Below are 18,679 nucleotides of genomic sequence, written 5' to 3'. Positions count from 1 at the left end.
TCAAGCAGTATATAAATTTTGTTAAATAAAGTAAAATACGTACATTAAACTTTAAAAGAGAGCTCAAGTACATGCCAGGCACTATAGTGGCCACCACATTATAAGTAATAGTTCTCTTTAAAATGTAGGACATACACTAAATATGCTTTTGTATCAGTGCCAGGCTACCTACATATACAACAGGCCCTTTCTTAATATACTGTCAAAGCCTCCTTATGAAGGTTGCATTCATTTGTCTGTCAAGGAACTTTTGCAGATGAGCCGAACATGACGATGCTATCAATTTCAGCCTCCATCTCTCAAATACAGTCCCATGCTGAGCTAAACAGACCAATTTGGTTGTACAGCAAGTATTCACAGCTCCCTAAGGGATGATTTGTGACTTGTGATCACATCAAGAGTGTGATTTTGCAAGTTTCAGAAGGCTTTGTTTCCAATATGATTCAGCAGCAGAAAGAATGAAATTAGAGCATGTTCAAATTTATTAAGATGGTATTGTTTTCATATTTTTACCAGGAACAGAACAACTATGAAATTAGTTATGTTACTTAAGAGGGTCTAGACTTGTTTTCCGATAACACACTGTACTACAATTCCCATCAATCCTGACAATTTGTCATGCTAGTTGGACCGATGGGAGATGGATTCCAACAACATCCTGAGGACCACAAATTCCTCATTTCTGATCTTTAGGATTTCCTGCTTTTGGGGCTCCAGAAAATACATTTAACATTCATTTTTTAAACTTATTACAGGACATGAAGTGTATCCAATTATAAATAGGATTAATAAACATTGTATAACATCCATGCTTTGGTTACAATTTAGTGGTATCATAAATAATTCATTACTACTTAGATGCTAAAAGCACAATAATGTAATCAAGCAAAGATATTATAATAAGTTTAGAGAAAAAGCAAGTGTTCTATCCAAGCTTGAGATAAAATACACCCATTCATACTTACTATAAATTTATATTATTATAAAGCAGTTTATTGTATGGGCATGCTAAGAAATGGAGTCAAGAAGCTGGCCAAAGTCACATTCAGAATTGCAAAGGTGAAGTTGTATTTGTTGAAAGAAAGAAAGAAAATGTATGAAACCATATCCAAGCACATGCACGGTAGTACACAGCAATAGTTTGCTATCTACTATCATTGCCTACAGTAAATGCTTAGCTCAGTGCTGAGTCAAAAGGTTGTGGGAACGCACAATAAAGCACTACAATGCTACTGGTAGAGTTTAAGCCAGATTCCTGACCCCAGCAGGATTGTTTTCCCAAAGCTATGTTGAGACTATGAATGCTTATGAGAGTGCCACACTGGAACAGTAGAATGAAAAACAAAATCATGCTCTCTTTCAAATAGACATTGGAAAGCATGGAAACAACAGCTTTGCACTGAAAACCTTGTGAGGAAATGTGGATTTGGCAGATACTTGCTGCAGTAGTTTGTTTTTAATAGTTTGAATCAGCAATAAAAGATTCCTTGATTCCTACTTGTTCACGTCCCATTGTTGCATCAGTGAGAAGCAAAGATTTTGGCTGGCTAAGACCAAGTGGGATTTTGTGGCATCTCTTATAAGCTGCGATACAATAGGAGCTCTCACAGGGTAATAATCACATGCACATACAACATCTGTGCCGTTCATAAGAGAAAGAGGGAAGCTTATAGAGTTAAGGAGAGAAATCCATCAAATAAAAACAAGCTAGGTGTTCTTAACGTACCATTGACTAAGCTGGCATTTGCATTATCTGTAGCATTTGCACCTGCTGCCCCATCTGTAGTTGAAGGAGGGTGGAAGGAGGTATGGGAAGAATCTACTGAGTAATAATGCATAAAAGGAAAAAAAAAGAATAAATCATAATAATATGAACAAATTCACATGACAGAAAGGATCACATTTATGGACTAATGTGGCTTCATTTCTCTCTCTCTCTCTCTCTCTCTCTCCAAAACGGAGTTGTTTTAAAGTAAGCAACATAATGGATGTTATTACAAGAATGTCACAAGAGTGGGGAACAAAAACTCATACATGGAATATTATAAAAGTAAATATGAAAGACATTTAACAGAGTTAACAGAGTTGGTGAGAAACTGACTTTACATAGTACTTCTAATTCCTCTGCTCCTCCACGCAGACATTCTTAAGATGCCTCACTTTTTAAAAATAATAATAATAATAATAATAGGTTTTGATTTGAAGTGTAAGAAAAAAATAAAGTATTATTTAAGCACCTGCATTTCTCAGGACATCCATAAATAACTACAATATTATGTTTACTAGAACTAATATGCTTTATTTATCTATGCATCTAAAAGGTATTCTATTTAAATCCTTCATTCATTTTAAAAATAATAAGGCACATTTTCCAGTGTTACATTCAAAAGAGATTTTGGGAAACCCAAGAGTACAATTACGAGCCATATTAGGCTCTTTATTTTTGTTTGTGTGTGTATATATCTATATATATTCCATTCAAGATTTGCTAAGCAATTGTATTACCAATTCTGTTTTTCATTGTTCATTGAATGATGACAGAAAATCAAATCAAGTCAATCACAGTTCTAAAATGTCAGCAGTTTCCCTTTCAAACAAGGGGTGGCAGCGGGGAGTGGGGGGGGGATAGGTCAGGCGAGAAGTTCCTTCACATCAAGAGGAAGCAAAAGTTCCCAGCAGATTTTGCATTGATTGGAATTTAGCTGCGCTAGAGCTGAGTGAATAATCTGCAGTGAATAAATGATCTGAAACTGTACAAATGTTTCCAGCGACAATTTTGGCTTCAAATATTCATGGTTCATTTTCAGTGTCACATAAATAATGCCTTGGGACAACATGCTATTTAGATAAATAAATTGTCTGATCTTAGATTTGCTTTTCTAGTACTAGATGTTTAAAGTTAAGATGGTACCATGGAACTCCAGAGGTCAATGAAGTTGGGCATGTGCTAGAACACACAAGCTGGCAGGAGGCTCATCATCAAGCAGAGCCCCCTAATTCCCATCTTAACATTTGGGGGGGGGGACGACTACAAGTGTAGGGATAAGGTTCACTAGGAGCCTGGCTGCTTCCTTTTCTGGTCTGTCTGGATGTCCCCTTGTAGGGCTTGCGGAGGTCAGCCAGCCATATCACCAAGGCTTAACTGAGAACAAGTACTGCATCAGTGCTATAGCTTGGGGTCATCCAATAAAGTTGATTGACAAGAGATTAAAGGCCGACAAAAGGAAGTACTTCTTCATCCAGAACAGAGTTAATTTATGGAATCCACTGCCACAGCATATGGCGGCTCAGCCACTAGCTTTAGATAGCTTTAAAATCCAAAGGGATTAACAATGGCTGCTAACCACAATGACTGTATGCTACCTCCAAGAGCAGAAACAGCATGCCTCTGAAATTATTGGGGACAACACTAGAAAGCTTTTGCCTTTTGCTCTGCTTATGGAATCTGCAGAGGAATTTGGCTGGCCACTGTGGGAAACAGGATGCTGGGCTTGATACGCATGTGGTCTAATCCAGCAGGTCTTATTCTATGTTTATTTAGCTTTGTGTCTACCCTGCCTCTGCCCTAATAAGCCTAATGGTCCAATGGAGATTCCAGAAGACAAACTAGGCCCCAAGTTCAGTGAGGCTTCTTTGAACTCTTCAAGAGTTCCTCTGCCTGCCTAGCACTTCAGCCCGCCCACTGGAGTCAGACTTCTGGTTTACCCACTAGCTGCCATTTTTTATTAATATGTAAGTGAAAAATTAAAAATGGCTTCCATTTTTAAATAAGGTTTTAAAAGTCCATATTTTAAACGAACTTTTCTGAAGTAATTTGTCTGGGGAACAGCCACATAAAATGGGCAAAAAGAACTCCAACTGAAATTTCCTTTTAGATTCCAATCATGTAGTGAAGACAAGTTTTCTTGACTATTCACTCAGGTCTTTTCCGCACCCTCATTTTTGGGAAAGTCCCAGTTAAAAGCCTCAGCCTTTCCTCTGATATGGTAGGTTTCTTACTCTACCTGGAAGCTGATGTCCATCCTCCTGTTTCACACCTGTATGATGATTTTTACAAAATGTTAATGAGGAAGAAATGCATACATCTAGAGAAATGCAAACACATCTGATTGGTAGGCTTTCAGAAAGCTGCAAGCATACATAACAATGGATGTATGTTTGAGCTTAGGAAATAGGGACATAATCTAATGAGCGCTGTTGCTGTACAAACACTGCTCATTTCAGTGGGGCTCATGCCAGACTCATCCACAAGCTCTGTTTAAATAAAGAGTGTGTTCACAGGAACAGTGCTTGGAAGACTGACATTCCATGAAAGCATTTTGTTAGGTGTTTTATTGGATGTGTAATGATGTTTTATGGACGTTATATGACAAATATGGCCCTCTTTTTTCACCTATCCCTCAGTTGCTGGCGTAGACTGACAGATTGTCTCTTTTAAAAAATTAAAATACAAGACAAGGAAGAATAAACACTAAATGAAGAAAGAGGAAACACTGGGAAGAATTACACAGGATCTTGTCACAGAAAAGCAGGCCCAGACTGTAGACTGTGGCAGGCTATGTGAAAATTACTAGTGTGTCTTACACAATTCTTGCTTAAAATATATTAGCTATAAAGCCCTCAATCACCAGCCATTGTTTTCTGAGAAAACACATTTTAATCCCCGTTTATCATATTAGCTTTACATGTAATGTAGCACTATTAGCCTACATAGAGATAATGTATACTGCGTAAACCTAGAGTTAATGTGTACTGTAAGTGTAGGGAATACTGCAAGAACTACATTGAATATTCTGTACACCAAATACAACTTCCTACACTTTCTTGGCAATTGTATTTCACTTTGTCCTAGTTTTGACTGATCTAGTCTAATACTAAACAAATGAACTCTAGAAGTATGCCTACCATATAGACATACTGAAATTTATTATCATTGCTTGTCATAGTAAAGCTTCTGCACAGGTCTGATATACCTCTGGGGATAAAAAAAATGCCCTTTCTGATTTAGGAGTGTAAGAAAACTGTGTTCATGAAGAAGATTGCACACATTCAATATATTTCCCTTATTTTTATTTGCACTCACGTAAGACTATAACATGACCTGCAATGGTGCAAAGGGTGACTGTCACAGACGTGGTCAACTTTGCTCTGGATCATAACCACATGGACTGCAGTTTAACTAGATATAAGACCATCTGGCAAAAGTATAAGGTAAGTGTGTATGTATTTTTTATGTTTATAAAAAATTTGCTTGTTAACCATACCTATATCAATGATGCATGGTTTGATAAAAGAAAGGAATAAATTGTTTAAATAAGGAATGCAGGAATTGAATTGATTTGAATTGAATAATCAATAATCAATCAGTTGCAGTGAAGATTTATTGGGAAAAGAAACTTGAACAGATCCCTATTATTATTTTAGCTTTCATTTTCATGAAGGCTGCCTGAATCTGGAAATTGAAGAGTGATCTTCACATAACTTCCCATGAAACGTAAGTGGCTTTCTTTCCAAGAAATATTCTACAAATATTCTACAAAGGAGACCATCTCAGTTCAGCCTACTTATAGGCATGGGTTGGATCAAAATACTCTGTTCTGTTAATGGAATGGGCTTCTATTCATGAGAAGAGAGTTCTGCTCATGGAAGCGCCCCTTCTGTAAGTGGAAACATCTCCTATCCAGAGAATAGACTGCTTAGATCCAACATTTAGATTGTGTTTAGAAAGATAAGTCCCCATCTTATACAGATAATTGGAATGGTACCAGTTACTAAATTAACAAAAGCTGGATGAATGTTAGTTGTATGCTAACATCAAGTAAAATATGAACTGTGCACGATAAAATATGGCACAATTTAAAATTATGACGTTAAATTGAAACATAAAATCCAAGACTACAACAATTTCAATTAGATCTCAAATGTGAGGATAAAAATTATGAAAGTAGTAATTTATTTCTTTTTTAACAACAGCACTCAATTATGTTTGTTGAAATCTCTCTTTGTTATGATTTTGGGATATATAACACAAAACTTAGCTTGAGATTGTGTGGAACGTAGGTGAGCCCGGAACTTTTTTTTTTTACTTTTCCCTTCTCACATTTTACATACAAAAGGTATAATGTTCAAAATAATACTTTGGTATACATCTAGCATGTGAAAGTTGTGACTGTCATAGGTCCTGCCCCCCAAAATGATGGGAGTGAATCAGAAATAAATGCTGTGTAGTTAGTTTGTGTATCAGTTTTATGTAATAAAAACAGACATTGAGGAAATTTGATGTGATCAAATTTGCACCTTTCTTATCTTTCTTCTCCTCGTCTTCACCAGCGCCTAGCAGAGTAAAGATGATCCCTGTTTGAGAATTAACTCCTACAGCAGTAACAACCATTCTTCCAGAACCTTCCATGACATGTGTACCTAAAAAAATTAAAATATAGATATTAATACTTTCTGCTTTGGGAGGTAATGCTGTACAATATACTATGATACTTAAAAAACAACCAACCTTGTCCCTGTGATATGATCAGGTTTCAATCTAAGGTCACAATGCAATCCAGAATCAATTTTGTTTAAGACCAGAGAAGTCAATGAGCTTTAAACATTCTCCATTCTGTGGTGGAGTGTGACCTAAAGTTTCATCTTAAGAGCTGGCGCAGTGGCTAAAATGAACCCAGGAAGTAGCCAAGTAACAACCTCTCACCCGCAGTCCCACATTTGCAATATGAAGGTAATGATTACAGGGCTATTAGACAAGTGTTATACAAGTCCAAGTAAGTCCAAGATAAAGAGTGAATGAAAATGTAAAATATAAGATCAGCAAAACCAGAATATTTCATCTAACACTAAAGCACTGTCTTCATAGGAGAGAAGAAGGAATCAAAGCAACTGACTGGAACTGACATCCCATGCTGCACTGTGAGGGCAGTTTTCTTGTCCCTTCAGCAAAGCGCAGGAAAGAGCATTACCAAATTGCCTTGCCCAAGCACAGATATGTTCACTGACTTGACAGAGTGTATTAGAAGACGTAATGGAATTGCCTTCACAGTGCAGTCCAGGAAGACAGGGAGCATTATCGGGTAGCCTTGACGATGAGGTGGGGGGAAGATTGCCTCTCTTCGTGGACTTCACTGCAAGACCAGTTTTATCACATCTCACAGCCGGGCGAGACAGAGAGGATCACCCAGACAGATGCCTTGGCAATGTTGGGAACTGTTTCCTTCCCTGGCTGTCACACAATCTGTGCTTGGGGCTTATCCATTCCCCTGGGGAACCCCAGTCTTAACGCTGAATCTGAACAAAAAGCAATCGGGTTTTCTGCAGATTGCTATTTGTTCCAATTTAGCACCGAAGAGTGGGTTTTCTGGGGGAAAGTGGCAGGACAAAGGCTTGGACCTGTGCCTAGAAAGTGTGGGACAAGCTGAAAACCGCTTAAACCCATGCTTGCTAGGCACAGGGCAAGCAGAACTGTAGATGAGCCCCTACTTTCATTGGAGTAAAAAACATTTTGCAAAAAAGGATCCTCTGTTTTCACTCAGAATTTTTTTCCTAGTCCCAAGGATCAGTATCAGCTCATATCTATATCCATCAGATTGTGCAATTCTGGCTATAATCCAGTAGACTCCCACCTAAAAGCAAATCCCTCTGGACTGAGTAAGACTTATTTCTTAGTAAATCCATTGGACCTGTCTGAGTAGCGCACATTTTCATTGCAATTTTCTACCCCTTGTTTAATTTAAGCTAATGGCAAAGCTTTTGGACTGACTCTGTTTTTCAAAAGATATTGAGATGTTTTCTGATATTATCTCCTGCCTTAAAGCATGCGTAGGTAATTTCAGATATAGTATGCAATTTAAACGGCACTAAAGTGGGCTGTACATTTTTAATGGATATAATTCATTAATATTGCATCGGGCCTGCGAATTCAATTTCTTTTACTTCTGTTCATTAAAAGCTACTCCATTGCACCGAGACATGTGATGTTAGTCTGAACCAGAGGGGTCTAATACCAAGGCTTGTGGTCCTGAGGCTCCCAGCTGCTCCTTCAAACCATCCTGTACTTGATTCTACAAGTGAACCATCCCCTAGTGTGTTTCCACAATATACCACCCACATGTAAAATCTGAATATTATTCTTACAAACCTTTAAAGGAATGCATAATATAAACTGTGTTCTTTACTGCAGTGGAGGACGGGGCGGACTTTTTAAAATCAAACTTTTTAAAATACAAATTTTGGTTGCACATGCAAGAGCTTAGCTTTTGTTGTATGGCACACTCTTCCTGATAGGTTCAGGTGTGTTACTCAGTTCTCTCCAACTTGTCTACAGTTCTCTTTTCTCTTTAACTTTCATACTGTCCAAAAATGTTAGGGAATGAGCTTTCCCCCATCCGTCTGCTATTGTCATCTTGTATTTCTCACTATAAATACAGTTCTCACTTCCGTCAATTAAGCATAATTTAATTGCTTCCCCTTATCATTGCTGCTCCTATCTAAAAATCACCCTTTGGGTCCTTTTCCTAGTATGTCACATTTATAAGTTCATTACCATACAAAACTCAGTGAAGAAAAAAGGGAGTTCTTTGTCTTTGCTTTCAGACATATGGTGCCACGGATACTTTTCATGATAGCTTTTTATGTCACTGTTATCATCCAATCTTAAAAAAACTGAAATGCAATCTGATTCTTCTGATAGCTTCTCTCAAACACCTGGGCAGCCATTATATCTTTGAAGCTAATACTTGCTTGAATTCATCCACACATTTTATGTATATTCATGGTGGTTTCTTTGCATTAATTTATTCATTTTCATAACTGAATAAGTATATTCTTATTTTTGTAAGCAGAAAATCTATTTCCACATGCTATGTGGTTTTTTTTAATTTCACCTTTTACATTAACTATTTCTCTCTCTCTCTCTCTCTCTCTCTCTCTCTCTCTCTCTCTCCTCTCTCTGTCTTCAGCCTGTGAGCCCTCATTTTCCAGTTAAGGGTCCTAATCCCAGATCAAGCACTGCTGTGCATCACAAGTCTTTTTGCAATTCTTGTAGGGCATATGATAAACCACCACTGCAACTGGCAGAGAGAAGACAGGCAGAGACTTCATCAGACATCAGCTCCTGTCTCAGCTGGACTGTCCCTTCCCAGGACCATCTAAGATCAACTGTTTTGTGTGATGACTATGTTTCACACTGTTGCACACCTACTTCTGGTTTAGCTGGATTATTTTTATTTAAAGTTAGGTTCCTATTGGTATATAAAACTACTAAATTAAACAAAACAAAAACAAAAAATGCCATCTCTGAGACATTTTCCTCACATTTAGCTTATAGTGAGCCTAAAAGAGAAGGGAAAACCACAATCTTCAGGGCCAGCACTGGCATTAGGTGGGACGAGGCTTCTGCCTCCAGCAGAGGAAGCCCCTGAGGCTGCACCCCTGCAGGTGCTCCACCTGCTCTGCTGCATCCACCAGTGGCAAAAAAGTGGCACCAACATCAGTGATAATTTCAGGTGAGATCTCAATGAATTTGGCCAAGGTCTTGCTGAAATTACCGAGACCTTACCCCAAATGCTCTCTGCCAGTGGCAGCGGCAGAGCAGGCAGTATAGATGGCAAGGCAGGAGCAGGTATGTCTGCAACATCAGACACGGTGGCACTTCCTGTTTCGCCCCGAGTGGCAAAGTGGAAAGCGCCGCCCTGACAACCTCTATAACAAAACTTACAAAAAATGGAGAGGTTAGGAGTGTGTAAATGGTAAAAAGATAAACCTTTGTTATTCCTGTGGAACTAAAACTTGCCACGATAGTATGCAAACACAGATGTTCTACCTGCAGATATAAGCAGGTCGTGGTTCAGTTATGCTAATGAAAAAAATAAGTAACCTTGTCAATGCAATGAAGCAGCTGGAAAAAAAACATTCAAAAGTGAGGGCAAATTCAAGCAAACATCTGCATGTTCAGTGAAATCAAAAGAGCACAGGGCCTCTTAGGTTGGAAGCTTGCTCTTTCTGTTTAGCAAGAAACCCGTACTGGAACATTTACTGCCAGAGAACCAAGAGTGAATTTGAGTTGTTTTTCTCCAGGCAGTGACTGACCTGATTCCTTAATATAGCTGCATTTATTTATTTATTTAGAAACTAATAAAGCACAATGACCACCAGCATTTCTTTGCTTCTCGACAAACTAATATCTATTTTTTTCAGGTTTTTCAGACTCATGCCATATTCTGATGTGCTTTCACTGTATAACTCCTAAGTTGTCTTAAAACAAAGTGACCAGCTTGCCATTTCTGAGACCAGAACTATGCATTTGGTTGCCAAAGCAGAAGAATGCTGGAATGGAGCTATTTGCAAGACAGAAGCAGTAGACAGGAGGTGCACGTGACCCTTATCTCTACTTGACGCTCCCCCCCCCCCCCGCCACACACCGCAACTCCTCCCAGCTGCATGTGGCAGTTTAAAATTGATTGAATGCATCATGTGTGGATGCTTTTTGTGTCATCTGCATAGCACTGTCCTCATCCAAGTGATAAGTCACACTTCACCCCATCTAATGTGAATTTTCCCAATGTGTGGATAACGCAGAAAAGAAAAAAAGGATCCAATATAAAATTGCCTGTCACCCCATTGTGGACATACTGAAGTGCATTTAGTGTTGGTAGTTGGGTTTTGTTGTTTATGTGTGTGGGTGTTGTTTATGTGTGTGGGTTGCTTATGTGTGTGCTGTTGTTTATGTGTGTGGGTGCCATCTATCATCATGTCCCTACTTCCATTAGTTGGGTGGCCCTCAGTGCACTGCTGCTGGGGCCAGGAGCAACACACATGTGTTTTTAATGTATTAATACACTGTTTTGTGGAAATAGGGTATATCAGAAAACTTGTACCTCTCTCTTTTTTTTAAAAAAAAGTGGTCACATACACAGGTAAGCAAATTCCCGTGTGCATACCCACAAGGCACCTCAAGTTCCCAGAACTAAAGAGAGTGGGAAAGTACTAATTGAGGGGAAGGGATAACAACAAACAGTGAAAATGCATCCAATCAAATACCACCCACTAGCCAGGATGGAAAACATTTGAGATAGAGCTCAATTGAAAGCACTCACATGTGGAAGAACATGCACAAAAGTGCATATGGGGAAAAAATCAGATCTGTGCACTTCACATGCACATTAAAGCTCTGGTGTGCACACAGCCCAAGAACCAGAAAACAAAAATGCCAAACCTAGTATTACTCAATGCTTTTGGTATTAAAAAAGGAGAGAGGTAGCTTTAAAAACAACAGTAAATTCCCAATTTATGTTGTCTGATCAGTAAAACAGCAGTAATAGGTGCAGGCTCAAGGAAGGTCTGCCTTGGATTTTTTTGGTTTTATATAGTTTCAATTACTATTGCATTTGGATATTATATTAAAAAGGGGATGGTTAGACCAAAAGCAACCACAATATGTACCGTAATATAAAACTTTCAATGTTATAAGCATAAATTGACTACATTTGCACGCTAAACCATAGTGAAGTATGATGTGACTCCCATTCTTTCCTCTTCTCCAATGCAGTCAGAAGACGAGTTTGGAAGCTTATGCTTTTGGTTAACTTCCAGCAAAGAAGGGGGGGGGGTGCACCATTGACTTGAACTCGCAGGTCCAAAAGAAGAACAAAGAAGGGAACTAACTGTCTTTCTCTCTGAAAAATCAAGCTGAAAACAATGTGCTGGAAATGGAAAATCCCAATACATTTAGCAGTACTCTGTCCTATTTGGCACTCCAAAATATGTAGCAGCCAAAACATTAATTCTAATGAGAACAGAATTACCACAAACACAAGTGGTGTGAAGGCACAGATGGCAAGCAAGCAATGCTAAATTGGAAGAAGTAACTGTGATAGTAAGACTTGAAGCCAAAGCAATGCTGTTGTAATTCAAGGAGAGCACTCCGTTCCAAAATTCAGAATTGGAAAGGTGCAGGAAAGAATTATTTAGAACAGCTAAATGCAGTATAATCAACCTGACAGGCCATAGGGTAGCCATGTGCCCTACTTTATAGGAGGAAAATACTGAGCTGTCCAGTCCAAGCCTGGTTTGAAGATTAAGAACCATAAGAACGTAGAGGAGCAGCTGTGAAGTTTATTTTCTTTTTTTGGTAATGCACTTCCTCTTTTTTTGCCTAAGTGTAAGTGGCTACGGTAGGACCCAAACATATCGAAAGGATGCTTGGGCCATAATTGCTGTCTGCCCAGTGTAACAAAATGGTCAGGGTACTTCTAAAATAAACTGAAACTTTCATATGGGTACATTCTACAACAAGGAATGTACTGGGCCTGCATATTCAGTGGGCACTGGGAATTTAAGTATGAAAAACAGAAAATAAATCTTCAGACTGAATGGGAGGTGAAACTGAATGGCAGCTAGTTTGCTCAGGTTTTCCTATTTTCTGTTTCTGGATTGACCTCTGTGCTGGGATGCAATGCACTAAGTCAAATGCAATGTGCAAAGATAAAAGGTGCAAAATAATTAAGCAATACTGTTAGGCCCTACAAATCTTTGCTCTGCTAGTACTCGCTATCCTACTTATCCTGAAAAATCTCACTGTGTTTGCTTTGAGCATTGGTATTCTGTATGGCATGCTGAGCCAGTGCTCAGCATTTTAAAGTACTCCATACTTTTCTCTTCATCTTGTTTTAAACAAGCAGGCACTATTTACAAAGCATGTCAGAGCACCACAGAAGAGGCCAAGCTGAGAGTGGATTGACAAAAGGCCATCTCCCTCATGTCACAATCACCTAAACTCATCCCAGCTTCCCATTTATTTAAGCATTATGTGGGTGAAGTCAGAAGTTGATGTGCTGAAGGAGAAGAAACCAGCCCAGGCAAGCAGACTCTTTCCTTGCTATTTCACACCAGTGTGAGCAACAGAACCCAGGTGCATTTGTCAGAAATTATATGGGTCCAGGTTCATGTGGCTAACCTCCCCCCCCCCATCCCACTGTCACATCTTCCTGTTCATGGCCAGGTTTGCAAATGGACAAAGCACTCACACACCTTGTGGCCAAGAGCAGCAGATTACTGGCAGTAGCTACATAGTGTGAGGGCCAAGCAATATTAGGAAAAGAGTAGACATCCCATTCATCAAAATAAAAAGTGACAGGTGTCTTTCACCCTTTCCATCAGAAGGATCGTTCTTTAGGATTTTCCCCAACAGGAACACCTTTCCGAGGCTTACATTTAATTTTTTTGTAGGAGGGGCACACCTTCGGAACAGTATTATGCATGTTTCATGAAGTCTGCATCCAGTTAAGAACTCGGCATGTGAAATGGTAAAAATTGCATATGTTCCTCAACAGTAAGTATGTATCTCAGAGTCATCATGCCCCCCTTTCTAAGGGGCAATCATGCATATTGTTACTATAGGGTGTGCTACTGTTTCACTATAGACTAGCCCCAGGGTCAGCCCAATACATTTTGGGACCTGAGGCAAAGCACAGAGTGGTGCCCCAGTACATGGTGCTACATCAGATACAAGGGTAGAAAATCAAATCAATCTTACCCAACATTTGTACTAGGAATCAAGGGCCATTGTGGGGAGAGCAGGGAGAGAAGGGGTCATTCTGAATCATGCCAGCAGGTGTAGAACTCAGGAGATCCCAGAGTGCAACCCCTGTCATAGGGATAGAAGGAAAGCAGCACCACTTCCTATTCAGCAACAGACCACTGTAGAAGCAGCATTTCTTGGGCAGGAGCTGCCAAGTAGGTGGTAGATGCTGCAGCATTCCTTGGAGGCCAGATCTGCTGCTCCAGTGGATCTTGCCACCTGAGGCAGTCGCCTCATTTTGCCTCAAGGGTGGACCGGCCCTGAATTGCCCTGTCCTTAATCCTAAGCCTAATAACTATACCAAATTCCAGTTACGGTTCTGAGATAATTCCACTGACAAATTGCTATTCAATGAAGCTTTGTGTTAAATAGCTTGTAATCTCCTCCATTCTTAACTTCTTAACTGTGACATGGGGGTAAGCATAAGCAAACACGAATATTATCCCAAACATGTACCCCTTCTACCAAAAGGAAAAAAGTTGGCCCCGTTTTGAAATCTACTCCTGTTAGTTGAGGAAGGAGGAGTCACATATGGTAGGTTCCGCCTGTAGGTGGGGGAAGGCCCATCAATGACATGTGATCAAAATGGGCCCCTGAATGACTCTGAGCCATGATGGGACCTGCTCCTATTAGTCGAGGGAGGGAAATTAATCACATAGGGAGGTAACAACCTGTATTCTTCCTGGGCAGAGGATAGCAGGGCAACCCACACTGGCCTCAAAATGACTGGGAGATTTGAAATGCATGCCTATAGATCAGGGGTGGGGATCCTTGGCTCACAGGCAGTCTGTTTCCCCTAACCCATGCTCACCTGCCCATCATCTTATATCTCTAGTGTCACCAGCTGATGGGCGGGAGGGCAGGGTTTAATCCTGCATTGGCTGTGCTGCACTGTTCCCAACAGAGAATAGAACCATGCAGCCTAGGCAGCAGGATTTAATCTCTGCTCATCAGGTGGTGAGTGAAAATTAAAGCCCTTTGCCTTTTCCTTTACGTGGGCAGCAGGAGGTGCAGAGATGGCAGACTTCGCCACCACCACCACCACCACCCAGCCGCCGCCACTTAGCTGCTGCCCACTTGCTTACAAGAAATGGCCTCCCTTCTTAAAAGGGAAGGAGAGAGCCTCACAAAGGGGGTTTCAAGCCTCCTTCCACTTCCCTTTTAAGTCCCTGAAATCTTAAAGGTGGGCAGAACTGTCCAAGGACTTGTGCAAATCTCCTTGCATCCCCTTTAAGATCAAAGCACTTAAAAAGGAAACAGGGAAAGTTGCAAAGGCTTTTGCAAGCCTCCTTCAGTTCCCTTTTCAGTCTACAAGATTGAGATTTTATAGGAGAAGTGGGAGGAGGCTTGCAAAAGCCTCCGAGAGTCTTCTCCCCTCCATTTAATATCTGAGCATAATGAATTTTGACAGGAAGGTGGCCTTGCCCACCTGTCAAATTTTGCCCACGAGGCACATCCTGGAGCCAAAAAGGTTCACCATCCCTATTACTGAACATGGGAACTAAAACCTAAAGGAGCCTCAGAAGGGCAATGGGCACGTAGAGGGTTTAAACAACACCCCAAAACAATCAATCATTGTGGGGGTGGGACTTGGGGGACCACATAGAGTTATACCACTGGAAGAAAATTATCAGCTAGAAAAGCATGCCTTTCTTCCAAGGTGAATACTGTTCTTTCTTTCTTATGTCATCCTCAACAACTTTGTGAAGTAGGTTAGGCTGAAAAAGAAAAAATCACTGGTTCAATGTCATCAGGTGAACTTAATGAGAGAATGGGAATTTGAACCTGAGTCTCCCCAGTCCCAGTCCAGTACTCTAACCACTATACCATACTGATTATGGGAGTTTAAGTCATGGTCATGCCACATTATTTCACTGCAGTTTAGTAAAACAGAAATGCTAACTGTAGGTTCAGGTTCCTACTTAGTTCAGCAATAAACAAACAAACAAACAAACAAACAAATAGCTTGTAGATTACTGGGAAAGATTAAAATCCTGTATTTCCAAGTGAGGAAAAATTAATGGAGAATTTAAAACACCACCGCCACAAAAGCAATATTCTAGATTCTCAATCAGCAACAGCTCACTGAAAGTGCAAAACTCACCCGAAAGCAGCATTGGATCTTTGTCAACAGATTTGCGGACTTGATCTGATTCTCCAGTTAAAGAGCTTTCATCAATCTTAAGGTCATTTCCTTGAATATACACCCCATCAGCAGGTAGAAGGTCACCTATCAGCAAAATCAAGTTAAGGAAAAATAAAGTGGATTTAGTAAGGTTACTGTGTGAACCTTCAAAAACATTTCCGTAATCAAAATACTAATCCTCAAGTGTGTCACATTTAATCCCTTTCACACAATACATTTTTCTCTCTACAAGGGCAGTCTCTCCTGACCTTCCTTAGACATTGCTATATTGATGAGCTTCCAGTTTGCTTCTTCAGGCAGCGCACAATTTCACTATGGAATCCGCTACCACAAGATGGAGCAATGGTCAACAACTTGTACAGTTTAAAAAGGAGTGAGACAAATTTGTGGAGGACAAGACTATCATTGGCTACTAGCCATGAAAGCTGTGTACTGCCTCCAGAATCAAGAGGCAGAATGCCTCTGAACACCAGTTGTGGAGGGCACAAGCAGGGGAAGTGCTATTGTGCTTTCCATAGGTATCTGGTTCATCACTGTGAAGGCAGGTTGCTGGACGAGAAGGGCTTTGGGTCTCAGAGCACGATCCACAGCCTCACTGCTCACTGGCTGCATGATGCAGCAGGAACACTGCTGCATCTGTAGACCTGCAATGGTGGAAGATCATGTTGGGAGGCAGTAGGAGGCCAGCAGAACTAGGAAGTGGGACACCTCTGTCCAATTCAACCCCTCTCAGCCTGGCACAAGGTTGGGGCTGATTTGTACTGCCAGTTCCTTCGTTATTCAGCAAGTCATAAAGGAATGCTGGGTACCAAGTCATATGTTTGCACATATCCAGTCACATATGCAAGGAAACTTACCATATTTTATCTGTGCAACGTCACCAACTACTATCTCTGCTACTGGGATTTGAATAACTTGTCCACCCCGGACCACAGTAAACTTCTGTTCTTGTTCAATACGACTTTGAAGCCCACGGAATTGCTTCTCTTTGCTCCAGTCATTAAAGGCAGTGACAAGTACCACACAAATAACAGAGAGCAGAATGGCAGCACCTTCGATCCAACCAGCTTCTGCCTCTCCTTCATCTTCAGCTCCTCCTGATGCAGTAGCACAGGCTTGAGAGACAAAACATAGCAAAAACAGGTCACTTCAAAAAAGAAAGAAAAGAAAAAGGAGGAGAAGCAGCAGCAGCAAATGGTTTCTTTATATATATATATATATATATATATATATAACATTTAATCCACGTTTCTTTTGTAAGTTCTCACACACACAAAAAATCAGAACACACATATTGGTGAAATTAGTTTGTGCATTACTGCACAAGAAAAAGATAAACAAATACATGGTATTTACTTATGGGAGATACTTATACAGTAGTCCACTTTTCAACTTGTTGCTTATTTTCTGCTTTTTTTTTTTTTTTTTTTTTGCAAGAGGACACAATAGGTAAAACCAAAACCCAAGATAATTTCCCCCAAAACTTAAAAATAATTATTTTTTCTCAGATGAGAATGTTGATTTTGGCAATAAAAGTTTGAATTAAATAAGGACAAATAGCTTGTGAATCACACCCATTTCATGTAGAACCTGAACCAATAGATCCAAATTATAACAAAGGAGATTCCAACTAAACATTAAGAGACTTTCAGATAGAAAGAGCTGTTTGACAATGGAATGTATTATTTTGGAAGGTGGTGAACTCTCCAACATACAACCCTCTTGTGACTGGACTGTGAGCTATGCAACGTGCAGTGAGGATATTGGTATTTCCTGTTAAAATCTAGCTATGGAATTTGAATCCCCTACAGATGCTTATAACTTAAAGGGTTATACATATAAAACTTCATGCAAGTCATGGGTGTAGTGGAGCAGGAACGGGAGATTCTCAGGACTCTTTTTTCAGAGTAGGAATGGCAATGCCATCAGCTGTAGTGTCAAGATAACTGATCAACCTTCCTTGGTCTGGCAAATGAATAAAATTTAAAATTAGCAGATTAGTACAGAAGATGTGAGAGAATGAGGATAATAATCAAGCAGTTCTTGGATGCCTCTTTCTTTTCCTGGAATTCCTGTTAAAGTTAGCAGTTTAAATAGTAACACACCTTTGCAATATTACTTTGTATTCTCAGTAAATGTTAAAAGTTGTATTTCAGCTGATGAAGTTCTTTTGTCAAAACAGTGTGTTTTACAACTTAAACCTATGCAGTCAGAAGTAAGCACCACTGAATTGCTGAATGGAGTTTACTCCTCCATGTAGGACTGAGGTCATGCCCCACATGCTTGATCCCAGGAATGTTTTGAACCTAGGCTTATACACCAGCATGCTAACCACCGCACCATACTTTGCCAGCTCATTGTTCTATGACCAGCAGCTGATCCTAATGAACTGGTTATCATGCTATCCTGCCGCTCTTTGGAGGTGATGATAAACACTGCTGTCAGCATATATGTACTTTCCTTTGTGGCTTAGCTATGAGGGCTGTCATGATGAATTTGCATGATATTATCTGCAAGTGTTTCAACGCTGATATTTTAGCAAATCCTAAATATGCTGCAAAGCAATGTTAGCATGAATGAATCAAATTGCTCAATGGTGAATATTATGCTATAATTTCAGGGGAGTTAAAGCAAGGATTAATTTCACATTGCATCTGTAAGAATTGCTTTCACATTAGATTTCACGTTACAGGATCAGCTATGGCTATTCCACTGTGTGTGTGTACAAACACATCTATTGAGAATTACTTGACTTTGCCTCGCAGCATGCAGAACAAAAGCACATTCCAAACTGATAATCTACCCCCAAAAGAGGATATTCAAATGAACTGGACAATTGTTTCAAATTGGGAAATCCTTTAAGAAAAGGAAGCTGATCTTACACTTCCCTTCACTGGCTTGGCTTTTAACCTGAGCTGCGCTTACATGCCTAAGAATAACCGCTGGCAGAG

At 39.9% G+C, this 18,679-nt stretch overlaps 1 protein-coding gene across 22 annotated transcripts in view; it reads right to left on the bottom strand.

Moving 5' to 3' along the window:
• Window positions 1–18,679, bottom strand: part of ATP2B2 (ATPase plasma membrane Ca2+ transporting 2) — a 372,922-nt gene that overhangs the window by 74,149 nt on the left and 280,094 nt on the right. For 13 of the 22 annotated variants that reach the window (XR_014561209.1, XM_083726734.1, XM_083726721.1 and 10 more), the window contains 5 exons: window positions 16,586–16,843; window positions 15,687–15,812; window positions 6,298–6,420; window positions 4,005–4,037; window positions 1,727–1,822 (listed from right to left, as the gene is read on the bottom strand). Coding sequence is in view for 21 of the 22 variants with exons in the window: in XM_083726734.1 (XP_083582860.1) it covers window positions 1,727–1,822; window positions 4,005–4,037; window positions 6,298–6,420; window positions 15,687–15,812; window positions 16,586–16,843 (636 nt within the window). In the remaining variant the exon portion in view is untranslated. The remainder of the gene's footprint in view (window positions 1–1,726; window positions 1,823–4,004; window positions 4,038–6,297; window positions 6,421–15,686; window positions 15,813–16,585; window positions 16,844–18,679) is intronic. The other 9 variants (XM_083726727.1, XM_083726729.1, XM_083726732.1 and 6 more) reach the window with 4 other exon arrangements.

Source organism: Podarcis gaigeae (genome assembly GCF_964106915.1).
Source record: "Podarcis gaigeae genome assembly, chromosome: 2".
Taxonomy (NCBI): Eukaryota; Metazoa; Chordata; class Lepidosauria; order Squamata; family Lacertidae; genus Podarcis; species Podarcis gaigeae.
This window is presented reverse-complemented; position numbering and strand designations above follow the sequence as displayed.